The sequence below is a fragment of the Crotalus tigris genome, unplaced genomic scaffold (assembly GCF_016545835.1).
Source record: "Crotalus tigris isolate CLP2741 ecotype Arizona unplaced genomic scaffold, ASM1654583v1 scf7180000017847.2079705, whole genome shotgun sequence".
NCBI classification, from domain to species: domain Eukaryota; kingdom Metazoa; phylum Chordata; class Lepidosauria; order Squamata; family Viperidae; genus Crotalus; species Crotalus tigris.
The window spans coordinates 479345-492000 of NW_024096670.1; the positions used below are offsets into that span (position 1 = coordinate 479345).

Sequence of the window (12656 nt, forward strand, 5' to 3'; positions counted from 1 at the left end):
GAGGATATGTGGTTTTTTTTCGAATATCTCTATCGAAAGAGCATCAAAGGTGTATGTGTCCATGGTCTCCACCTCCAATGGGTACCTCCACAGCAATCTTTTTATGAGAGAATCTCTGATGCTTACCCAGAACTTCAAATGTATCTGTTGTGTTTCCTCGCCAGCCCATGGATCCGGCAGCTGAGTCTAAGGACTCAGAGGAGGAGGAGGGGCCTGGAGTGACATCAGAGTCAGAGGAAGGCTCTGAGGAGCTCCAAGACTTATAGTCTGACAAGGACCCTGGCCCCTCTACTCGTGCTCAGGCTGAGACACAGCTGTGCTGGGAGTCTGAGTTGGACAGTGATGAAGAACAGCTGGGACAAATCCAGGATGCTTATAAATGCCAGCAGAAAAAGAGAGCATGACAAAGGAATGCAGTGGGGCAGCTCCAAAGGCAAAGGAGCAGGTGTTAGGAAGCCACGCCTTGGCTGCATAATAAAAGGGAAGGTGTGGGAGGTGCTGGTTGCTGAAGGCAACCGTTCGCGTGAACTGTGTTTGATTCAGGTCTGTGAATTAAAAAAGGGAGCTGGATTTTTCCTGCTGTTTCTGCCTGCTTGATTGGAAGAGGGGTTTCTCCTTGTGAGCATAGCAAGGACTCACGTGGGCTTGGACAGAACAGTATCCACCAGCCAAGGTCCTGTACATTAGAACTGTCTACCATAAATTCTCTACCTATTCATAACAAAGTGCTGACATTCATAAGAAATTCAGTCATGCCATGAGCAAAATCTTAAAGGGGTATCACTGTTTCATAAAAGGTCAGCTAGAATTCCAATTTCGTAAGCCGTTTTTATTACAAGGTATATGCGCCAGATTCAGTGAAACTCCATGTTCTATTTAATTTCTTTTTCTAAAAAAAATGTTCTTATATTATTCCATCACTCGTCAATTAGTAAAGGAAAACCACATGCATAAATAGAGCTAATCAAATAGTAGTGCATCAAAATGATACAATAGCGTTCCAAGCCTTCTGTCCACACTGCTAACATTGGATGTGCTTGCTTTGACAACATATGGAGATGCAGCCTTTTTCTTTCTTATGCTTTACTCTTAGAATTAGATGATAGTGAGGGAGGAGGAGGAATGTGATGGGAGTTAGTTAGACAACAATATTGTAATAGTGCGTGAACTCAGGATTCTTGAAATAAGAGCTGATAAGAAATGGCAGGTTGGAGTATAGGAGGGAAAGCCTGCATTTCGAACTAATTGGAGAATGTGATTTATGACTGTTAATTAGAGGAGGGAATTGTGCTTTGATACTACGTGCTAAGGGGAGGGGAATCGAATTTTGGCTTCGACTATGTACGTGCCAAAGCTATGCCACTCGAATAAAGATTCTTTAAGGTAAACAATGCCTTGAAGTTCTTTGAAGAGTTTCATCTGTCGGAACCATGACACCTTCAAAAGAAGGGGAGCACACCAGGGAGCGAGCAATGTCATCCATCCCAGTGAATGGTTGCAATGTTTCGTTAACAAAAACCAAGGTTGGTCGATGTTGTCAAGGAAGCCAACGAACATTCTTTAGCTAGACCAAAATGATGTCTGCCCAAGAACCAGAGGAATGTTTTCCTTTACCACTGACAGATAAATTGTTGAACAGGGTATGTCGAAGCAGAGCCACAAGAGATATGGCTGCTTGATCTCTCATCTTCCCTGAGGGATTGATAAGGCACTCAATTTTTTTATCGTTATTCTTATTTTCAGGTCGGAAACAGCCAACATGTCCATGAATCCTGGTGTAAAAGAAGAAGCAAATGGCCCTGAAGGACATCAAGAAGAACCATTACCAAGCTGTGATAAACAGGCTGGTCTGAGGACATATCTCAGATGGGACCTATCCAACTTTACACCAAAATCAAGCAAGGAAGAGAGGGAAGCACGTTGGGATTAGCAAGGTTCTGTTATTGTAGTTATGACAATATAAGTATTTTTCAACTAGATGGCATTGGATTCTTACTCTGGTCTATTTAATAGGGGTGACACCTGGTTTATAAGAAAGAAAATAAACTGAGTTGTCTAAATTTTGGCCTCGTCTTTAGACATCTTGGCTCGGTAACATCATCAGTGCATTAACCAATCTGGTAACAACCATCTGTTGGAAAATATTTTTTTGATTTATCTATGGAGATTCTCAACCATCCAGGTCATGGTTATTCCAAAGCTGCTTTTTCAAAAGTCTCCTGGACTTTCTTCTTGTTTTTTTTTCTTTTGTCTTCTTTTGCTTCTCATCATTTGCTTCTTGGATGAGGAGCAAAATGTGTTCAAAGGAAAAGAAGAAGGAAGTCCAGTTGCCTTTTGGAAAAACACCTCTGGGACAATTTTGGGTTTCTTTCTCTTTTTTTTGTCTTTAATATTTTGGTTTTGACCTCTTTGATTGTCATATTTTTATTGGGTATACCTGGGGTTTTATCTCTCGGTTGTGAGAAGTCCAAAGTTTGGTGCAAGAAGGGTGGCTATAAATAAACAGTTTCTGGAACACCTAGATCCAAAAGTTCATGTCTGAGCTAAAGAGATTCTCTACTGTCATGTAATGGACTTCAAAACTGGGCAAGGACGGGACACCACAATATACATCAGCATCATCATATATATGATCTGAATTTATTTTGTCAAAAGAAAAAAAAATCAGTCTAAGATGCCTGATGGGTACATATGATATTTCACTTCGTTCCCTCTGATCTTTTAGTTTACAAATCCCTTTTAAGCAACACACAACATTTAGAAACTGGTAGAGATAAAACAATTTGAGGCTGTGGAGGAGAACTTGAATTTACATCAGACCTCCAGTCCTAAAAATGCCATTAGTATATCACACAAAAGTAACTCCCTTCTATCCTCCAATGCAGCTCTACTCAGCCTTCGGGCCCTTAAGGCTTTGATTTAAAATCTATTTCCATCCTGAAATTTACAGAAAATATAAACAAGGACCTGTTCTTTCATAGAATATTAATGGAGCCATTATTGGATTATTGAAATCTCAGAACCAAAGGGGGGGGGGAAAAGTCCCAGGAAAGTTGCTCATCATATATTTACAGTATTGAGAGTTTAACTTAAAAAAAGAACTTCAGCAAAGCTATACATTGTATTTTTTGTACGAAACATGCATGTATGGCATGAGAGATCTCAGGCAAAAGAGGGATTGCCAAAGATAGAATTACATTTGTCAAGTTGTAAGGAAAGCAGTATCAGCAGAAGTACTCATTCAGCTGTCCATCTGCCTTTGTAACTGCTTCAGAGTCCACGCTGGACCTTGAAGACAGTAACCGATTGCACTCGTCAGGTATGTGGTGGGTCAAGTATTCTCCTTCTGTCTCCCTCGTTCTGGTTCCTGGAGAGAGGGCTTCAAAAGTGACGTAAGAGTCCTGAATGTCCTTGGGTTTCTGAACCAAGTACTTTTTGCAGCGTCTTTTTAGGGCCCCACAGCAGACCACCAGGGTGAGAGGGACAGCAATGACACAGGCCACGCTGATGACCACCACATTGATCAGTTTTTGGATTCCACCAGCGCTGGCAACTTCATCTGTGGAGAAAATGATGCATTGTTCCTTCTTGGGTATGAGTCCTTTCACGCAAATGCACGCGATGTACTTGGTCTTGGGCATTAAGCCGTTGATGGTGGCCCTCGTCTTCTTCGGCTCCACGTTGATTCTGCGCATGTCCCTTTCTCCAAAGATGGCATAAAGGATGCTGAACACAGTGCTAGTGTTGGCTTGAGGAGCTTTCCAAGCTAAGGAGACACTATGATCACTATCTCCAATTACTCGGACCGACCTGACTAGGCATTGGGATTCTTGATTAGTAGTGGGCAGACTTTCTAAGATAATTTTGGGGTCGCTTTTCATATTTAGGGCCTGATCCCGAAGCACCAGATTCCTCTCTGTGTTGGCCTGACCTGAAATGATACGCAAAGTCGGGAAAGTTGAAGTTGTCATGCTGTGTCCTCCGAGCAAATTGTCCTTGTAAGCTGCTGTTTCTATCCCCTTGATGTGTCCTTTCCACACTCCTTTCAGATCTGCCCCAGGGCCATCTATGCTCTTAGAATCGGTGACAATCAAAGAGATAAAAGCTTCCATGGCTCCAAGGAAGTTTGCAGCCTTGCAGATGTATTCTCCAGAATCAAAGTAAGAGACCACCGATAATTCTAAAATAGACCACCTTATTCCATCACTGGAAATTTCTTGATGGACTAGAGAGAGAAGAAATAAAAACAAAGCAGATAAAAGTTTGCAAAAAATAAACTGTTGAGAAATATTGTATTTGATGGCTTACATTTCTAACGGATTTATTTTTAATGGCATTTGTATTTTTAATGTTTTTGTTTCAGGGGATTGTTTCAATTCATTAGGGGCTAACTGATTCAAATAATTCTAATGGTGTGGTTTGGAAAAATGCAATCAATTAAGAACAGAAGTGCTTTTTCAAGGTCTACTAGTTTAATCTATTATATTTATATTGTTACGGAAAGGGACAAGAAGAGATAGTATAGAAAATAAGATGGTGACGCATCTCGGATTCAAAGTCAAAAAGGTGCTTTGGAACAAAATAGATATACCTGTGTAATGTTGACCTGCATTTCTTTAAAGCAAATGCATGTTTTTGTGGAATGGATTTGCAACTAATGTTCCCTTTCCTGGAAAAAGATGCAACTGCTTCAAAGAGTTGCAGACCAATCCTTGGAGCATGTCATCACATGTGACAGCCCCCTTCTCATAATCCTTGACACATTTTTAAAACATATTTTAGAAAGTTGTTTCAACATCCAGAATTTGTCAGGGACATGCAGGTAGTCCTCAACTTATGCCAATTTGTTTAATGATGGTTTAAAGTTACGACAGGCTCAGAAAAAAGTGTTTCGTGAGCTGTGTTCATTGCCAGCCCTGCAGCCACATGACTGCAATTTGGGCACTTGGCAATCAGGAGGCATTTACAATCGGTTGCAGCATCCTGAAGTCACATGATTTTGATTGGAATCTCTCTTTTTTTGCTGGTTTCCAGCAAAATGTATATGTATATGTGTTGGGTGAAGCACCCGGTCTAACAAATATAGGACAAAGCAATCTGCTATTGTGTTTTGTTCCAGTCTAGGAGCATTTTTTGCAGGCAGACGTCACTACTGTGAAAACTGTAAATTCAAAATGTTGTAGCTGACAAAGAGTTAAAGGGAGACTAGTATAGCTATTTCGAGCTCTTTAGCTCTCATCAGCTAACTTGCAAGCTGCCCAGGTTCAACCAGCCAATCAACCAGCCCAAAACCAGACCATGACTCAGAAACATCCAGACAAATAAAATCCATACCAATTTACATCACACAAAAAGGTATTTAAAGGCCAGTGTTCCAACAGGCAAGCACAACTGAAAATCCATCGGGGAAGCTGGATTTTCCTTAATGACTGTGTGGTTAACTTGATAACTGTGGTGATTCACTTTATAACCACTGTAAAATGATTGTAAATGTCATGTCCAGTCATGCGGTGACTCAGTGTACAACTGCACCAATGTGTTACCAAAATTCCAATCCCATTTGTGGTCATGAATGGAGGAGTATCTGCATTCATTTTGTCCTATGCCCAAGCATTATAATTGCTTCCCTCTGTCCTTAACTCAGGCAGATATGATGGAAGGGAAGAACCAACCTGTGCCATTGAACAGTTTTCCATCAGCTCTTCTCCAGCTCAGCTCTGGAACGGGCACCCCTGTGGTCCCACACCGCAGCAGAACTGTGCTGCCTAGGATACTCTTTACTTTAGCCACCGAGGTGTGCACAACTGGGCTCTGGCACTTCCTTAGTTCCACTTGACTGAAGAAGAGTCTAGTCTGCTTTTCAGGGTTAAAGCATCTCAGCTTTGGCTCAATGAAGGCTATGTTGGGGGACTGGAAGTTGAGGAAATGAGACATTTCATAGACGCTGCAGTCACATGTCCATGGGTTGTCCTGTAGGCCTGGGAAGAAAAGCCATTGGAAGGGTCAACCATTACATTATCAAAAGTGTTCCTCAATGGTTGCAGGAGACCTGTGAACATTCAAGTGGGGCTTCTATTTAGCTCATCTTTTTCCTTCATCTTGAACAGTACTATTCAGCATTTGCAGATGTACAACAAAAAGATTTTCTATTCAATTATTCAAAAATGGCTTGATCCTTCCACACAGAGGCCATGGGGAATGACCCTGGCTGCACAGCCTTTTCCATTGTGTCCCTGACCCTGTGGAACACTCTACCACTGGAGGTGAGAACTGCTCTGACCCTTTAGATACCATAAGGGTATCAAATCTTGGCTCTGCTAGTTGACTTTGAGCCCCAAGGGGGGCACTCACTATTGGAAGTGGTTGATGGGGGTAAGAAGACCTCATCCCCATGCTGTCCAACTTGGAGTCTTGATGTTTTTCTTTGTTTTAGAGCTTTAATTCTCATAGATTTAATATTACAATTTTTTTGTCTTTTTTATTATCTGTAAGCTACACAGACTTGCCTTATAGGGGAGATGATGAGATAAAAAGTAAGTAAATAAGAAGGGAAGGAAAGGAAAGGAAAGGGAAGGGAAGGGAAGGGAAGGGAAGGGAAGGGAAGGGAAGAAAGGAAGGAAGGAAGGAAGGAAGGAGAAAGGAAGGAAGGAGGAGGGAGAAAGGAAGGAAGGAAGGGAGGGAGAAAGAAAGAAAGGAAGGAAGGAAGGAAGGAAGGAAGAAAGAAAGAAAGAAAGAAAGAAAGAAAGAAAGAAAGAAAGAAAGAAAGAAAGAAAGAAAGAAAGAAAGAAAGAAAGAAGCTGGCTTAACAACCAAATCCTACTTAAATATTTTTAATAAAGCAGCATTTTTGACAGCATCCAAAACCAGCATGAGTTACAGAGTTTAGCAGCTAACCAATTCCCATCATTTACTACCCATCATCAACATCTGCTATGAAGACAGTTGCCTCAATATTAATATCAGGGTTGAATTGGATATCATCAATGAAATCTCACAGCTCCCATGGAACAAGACATTGATGGTTTCAACTGTCCAGTTGGCATTTCCAGAAAAAGAAACTCCTGGGGCATTGTCTTACCAAATAATACTTTACTGAAAATTTACATTGGCACAGAAGAAAGCAAAACCAGCTCTGGTTTTCCTGCTTGAAGGCTGCTTAGTTAAATGACAGTCTCCCTCACCCCCACCCACTAGGTGTTCACATTGTCCGATAGTCGTATTTCTGCACTGGCCTTGACTCTTGGTTGCCTAGACATCATTCCCCCCCCCCACACACACACACCTTTGCATTCTATTGTCAAGATTCGAGCAAAAGAGAAAATCTAGGTGAAAAGGTGAATCTTGAGAGATGGCCTTACAAGGAAAACAAATTCAACTAACTTCCTCTGGTCCAAACCCAAGGATCCATGAGTAGGCAGATGTCTTTTTCTTTTACTCATCCCCAGATGTCTTACCTAGGATGATCTTGGAGTTGTCATTCAGGAAGTATGGAACAGCCTGGAGATTCGACCACAGCACGATAAGTTCTTGAGGAAGCATCACCAGTTTATTGCTTGAGATGTCAAGATAAGTGATGTTCCGGATATACTGAGCAGCGTGAGAGGGTATGGAGGCAATCTGATTATTGTGCAAATCCAGCAGTCTCAACTGAGGCGTGTTGAGAAGAGTCTCCCACGGAAAAGAAGTCAGAACATTGCCAGCCAGTCTGAGCTCCTGAAGCTGGTCCAGGCCCCTAAAGTTAGTTACTCGGAGGCTTGTCAAGGCATTATAGGGCATCCAGAGGAACTCCAGGTTGTGAAGAGAATGGAAAGACTCCCCAGAAACTCTTCGGATTGCTGTTTTTTCTATCCTAAGTTTGAAAGTGTCTCCTGGGAAATTGACCGGCGTAAGGGTCATCTCCGGGTCATTGCACAAAATAGCCCTGCTGGGAAAAAAAAAAGATTTGTTGAAATTATACACGGAACATGCAGGAGATGACTAGGCTGAGTCCTAAGGGGAGGATCAAACATGTCATCAGCCTCGAGTCATTTCACACCCACAAAAGATCTAAGTCCTTGAATTCTGTTGACTTTTATCTATCACCTATTTACTTTGACTGTGAGGAGCAATGATTCATGTAGAGAGCATAAGCTCGCAATAAACCTTTATAATCATTGGATTGCTTGGATTTCCTGATTTTCACACAGATGACAGAACACTTTTAATCAGCAGTTTTAATTGTGGATGTATTTTGTTGTCTTTTCCTGACTATAAAACCTGGATCTCTCCTACAATTTTCCATAAATGAGTTCATAATCATTTAGTATGCTTCTATAGTAGTAGTAGTAGTAGTAGTAGTAGTAGTAGTAGTAGTAGTAGTAGTAATAATAATAATAATAATAATAATAATAATAATAATAATACGAAGAAGAAGAAGAAGAAGAAGAAGAAGAAGAAGAAGAAGAAGAAGAAGAAGAAGAAGAAGAAGAAGAAGAAGAAGAAGAAGAAGAAGAAGACCACATCTGCCTATTCCAGGTCCTTGGGAAGGACTCTATAGGTAGACAAAAATGCCAAATCCAGTCTGAACATCTGGCTGACTGTGCGATTAATAATAATAATAATAATAATAAAATTGGAAGGGACCTTGGAGGTCATCTAGTCCAACCCCCTGCTCAGGCAGGAAACCCTACACCATTTCAGACAAATTGCTCTCCAATCTCTTCTTAAAAACTTCCAGTATTGGAAGATTCACCACTTCTGGAGGCAGGTTGTTCCACGGTTAATTGTTCTAACTGTCAGGAAGTTTCCCCTTAGTTCTAGGTTGCTTCTCTCCTTGATTAGTTTCCATCCATTGCTTCTTGTCTTGCCTTCAGGCACTTTGGAGAAGAGCTTGACTCCCTCTTCTCTGGGGCAGCCCCTGAGATACTGGAACACGGCTATCCTGTCCCCCCTTGTCCTTGTCTTCATTAAACTAGACATACCCAATTCCAGCAGCCGTTCCTTATACGTTTTAGCCTCCAGTCCCCTAATCATCTTTGTTGCTCTTCTCTGTACTCTTTCTAGAGTCTCAACATTTTTTTTTACATCGTGGTGACCAAAACTGGATGCGGTATTCCACGTGCGGCCCTACCAAGGCATTGTAAAGTGGTATTAACACTTCACGTGAATCTTGATTCTACTCCTCTGTTAATGCAGCCCAGCACTGTGTTGACTGATCAGTCTTTGACTGAACTTCTGCTGTGTCAGTCTTGAAATGTCTTCCTTTTCAACCATGGCTTTCAGAGGTGTCCATAGGATGTCAAAAAAATTGAAAACACCCTACTCTCTTTAGCTTACTGGAATAGCCTGAAGAGCTGACTCTTACTCAAGCGCTAAACCAGGACATGAGTTGAGCCCAAAACCTATGTAATTGGTTAGAAACCTTGGCTGATTGAGGAATTCTGGGAGTTTGAAGGTCCATCTCACATCTCAAAGTGGCCATGTCTGAGAAACTCTAGACTAACCAATTTCTACAGCAGTAGTACATAACAAAAGCACATTTATATAACCTGCTGGCTTATCCGCAAAAGAGGTAAGGCCACAGTCCTGAATATTTTACAACAGCAGCTGCTTTTGAGTGGTCAAAGATTCTTACTGCATGTTAAGCGCCTGGAAATCTGTCCTTCATCTCATCTTTTTTTTTATTTTACTAGGAATGGGAGTATGTGTTTGTCTGGGTTTGCTGACATACTGTACATGTCGACAAAATCAGAAGGTGCAGAGGTGTGACAAGACTTGTGACGATTGTTTACATAAGCTGTTTTCAGTCGATCCTTGCCAAATCATGCCTCTTTCAAAAAAAAAAAGGATTTGACATACACAGGACCCAAACATTATATAAAACATACATGTCTCGCTCAGTTTAAGCAATATCTCTCTGTCTGTGAAGTCCTGCTGATGTGTGCGTATTATTGATGCTGTCAGAGACAACAAGTTTTATTTTGAAGTGCACTTTTAGTCAAACTCTACATGTAGCTTTTTCAAATAAACATAAACTTATCCAGTGCTTTTAATATGCTTGCCCCAGACAATTTCTCAGGGCTTGGAGTGAACTTTTATGCCATAGTTAACTTCCCAAAAAAACCAACCCCTCAACCAGCCAATAAACTAGTAGAATATATTGTCCATGTACACGGTTTTAAATTTTCTAAAATTCTGATGATTATTCTTTTCATATTTTAAATTATGTTTGGTTTTTTTACATGGTTCAGCATTGGTCGCTTTCCCCATAACATTGTGTAACATTGATTATATTGCTGCTGCCTTAGCGTGAGAGACCATCAAATGGCATTTCAGAAAATCAGATTATGCTGTACTCTCTTGTTAATCCCACAACACACAGAGCCCTTGTGCTGCCTGGAGCAATTGCGGAAATAACAACCCAAATGGCTGAAGTAGCTCTCTCTTCCACCAAGACGAATGGTGGATCAACCTGTCCAGAAAAACTTTCTTGGCACCCACCTCAAGAAAAAATTAGAGCAATTTTACCTGGCTCTCATCCTCTCACTGATGCTGTAGAACGAGCAGCTGCATTGAGAAGGGCAAAAACAGAGCATCCAAGGCAAACGTCCGAAGGTCAGGCAGCAAAGGAAGCTCACAGTGACCCACATCATGATCCAGTCGTGAGTAAGGCATCCAACTCCTGGTCAGAAAGAGCTGAGAGTTCCTCTCCGCTTACATCCAGGGAATCCTTCACATTGTCTTTCTTTCCTCGTCTGCAGTGATCTCCCAGCATCCTGCTGAAGTCACCAGATAAAATCGGATAGACAGAGGATTAAGAACAAGGCTACTTGCACAGAGATGCTTATGGCTTCCCGGAGCGATCAGCAGAAGGATATGCTTCCCTCCCCTCTCTGGATGGTTTCAAAACAACTGAGTAGGAGGTCCGCTTTTGCACATGGAGATTTCTCTTCTTCTTTTTTCACTGAGCAGAGTTTGAGTGATGTTTCAGCTTTTCCTCCAGAGCACTCAGCCTTCCTTGAAGTGACCTCTCTCAATGTCAAATGCCGGGAAGCATGAATTGGAAAAGATTATTAGGATACAGTAGATACAAACAAGATGCTGAGATCCTAGAAAATGTGCAGAGAAGAGCAATAAAGAGAACAATAACAATGACAATAGAGTTGGAAGGGTCCTTGGAGGTAATAATAATAATAAAGTTGGAAGGGACCTTGGAGGTCATCTAGTCCAACCCCCTGCTCAGGCAGGAAACCCTATACCATTTCAGACAAATGGCTGTCCAGTCTCTTCTTAAAAACTTCCAGTGTTGGAGCATTCACCACTTCTGGAGGCAGGTTGTTCCACTGGTTAATTGTTCTGACTGTTAGGAAGTTTCTCCTTAGTTCTAGGTTGCTTCTCTCCTTGATTAATTTCCATCCGTTGCTTCTTGTCCTGCCTTCAGGCGCTTTGGAAAAGAGCTTGACTCCCTCTTCTTTGGGGCAGCCCCTGAGATATTGGAAGGTTGCTATCATGTCCCCCCTCGTCCTTCTCTTCATTAAACTAGACATATCCAATTCCAGCAACCGTTCTTTATATGTTTTAGCCTCCAGTCCCCTAATCGTCTTTGTTGCTCTTCTCTATACTCTTTCTAGATTCTCAACATCTTTTTCACATCGTGGTGACCAAAACTGGATGCAGTATTCCAAGTGTGGCCTTACCAAGGCCTTGTAAAGTGGTATTAATACTTCACGTGATCTTGATTCTATCCCTCTGTTAATGCAACCTAACACTGTGTTGGCTTTTTTGGCAGCTGCAGCACACGGCTGACTCCTATTTAGGTGATTGTCCACTAGGACTCCGAGGTCCCTCTCACAGTTACTACTATTGACCAAGGAACCCTCTGTACTATACCTGTGCATTTGGTTTTTCTTGCCTAAATGTAGAACCTTACTTTTTTCACCACTGAATTTCATTTTGTTGCTCAGCCAGGAAACCGTGTATAGGCATATAGGGATCACCATCAGTGGCTATTGTTTCCATTGTCAAAGGAGGACCCTTCCTCATTGTTTGCAATCCTCTGTCTGCCAAGGCAGAAGCAGAACCACCTTATTCAGTAGAAGGAGTTTGGTAACACCTTTTCTGATTGATGTATTGCATTAACAGGCAACAGCTTTCTGATCAAGCTGCAGCTCCCTTCACCTTATTTACTGGTTTGAACTTCTTAATTCTCTTTTGCAGTTGATAATGAAAGAGTTCGTTACACAAGAGAAACGGAAGGATATTAGCCCATCAGGGATTAGATATTCTGGCCAGGAACGCCAGGAATGGAAAAAATGATTATTAATGATGTCCCTTGCCAAAAACACAAGCAGGAATCTGTTTAAATGGACAGCCATGTGCTGATTTGATATCATTTGTGAGTCAACATTAAAAACGCATCTTGCTGGTAAAGTAACAAGTCCAATGCTTTAATTGGGCTCTCCTCTGCTAATTAATGATAGCAATTCCTAGTTTTGTTGTACAAACACTTGGCTAGTGGATGAGTCTGTGCACAATCAAAGGAAACAATTCAGTCATCAAGTTCAGTTGATCACAGAAAAGAAAATAGATCTTCTTTTCAAGAGAAAAGAATAGGAGGATGAATCGGTTCATATATTAGTAAAGTAGTGAAAAAGGAAGTTTGTCACTCCTGTTTCTTC

The 12656-nt window shown here is 41.4% G+C and overlaps 1 protein-coding gene across 2 annotated transcripts; it reads right to left on the minus strand.

The window, feature by feature from the left end:
- Window positions 1-2624: 2624 nt before the first annotated feature.
- LRIT1 (leucine rich repeat, Ig-like and transmembrane domains 1) lies at window positions 2625-10827 on the minus strand. Of its 2 annotated transcripts, none has more exons than XM_039343342.1 (4): window positions 10507-10827; window positions 7455-7921; window positions 5673-5978; window positions 2625-4225 (listed from the first exon to the last, which is right to left on the minus strand). In XM_039343342.1, the coding sequence occupies exons 1-4, from the start codon at window positions 10629-10631 to the stop codon at window positions 3225-3227; spliced, it is 1899 nt and encodes a 632-aa protein (XP_039199276.1). In that variant the 5' UTR covers window positions 10632-10827; the 3' UTR covers window positions 2625-3224. The 2 variants fall into 2 exon arrangements, with proteins under 2 accessions (XP_039199276.1, XP_039199275.1); XM_039343341.1 differs by having other exon boundaries at window positions 7455-7924.
- Window positions 10828-12656: the final 1829 nt, after the last annotated feature.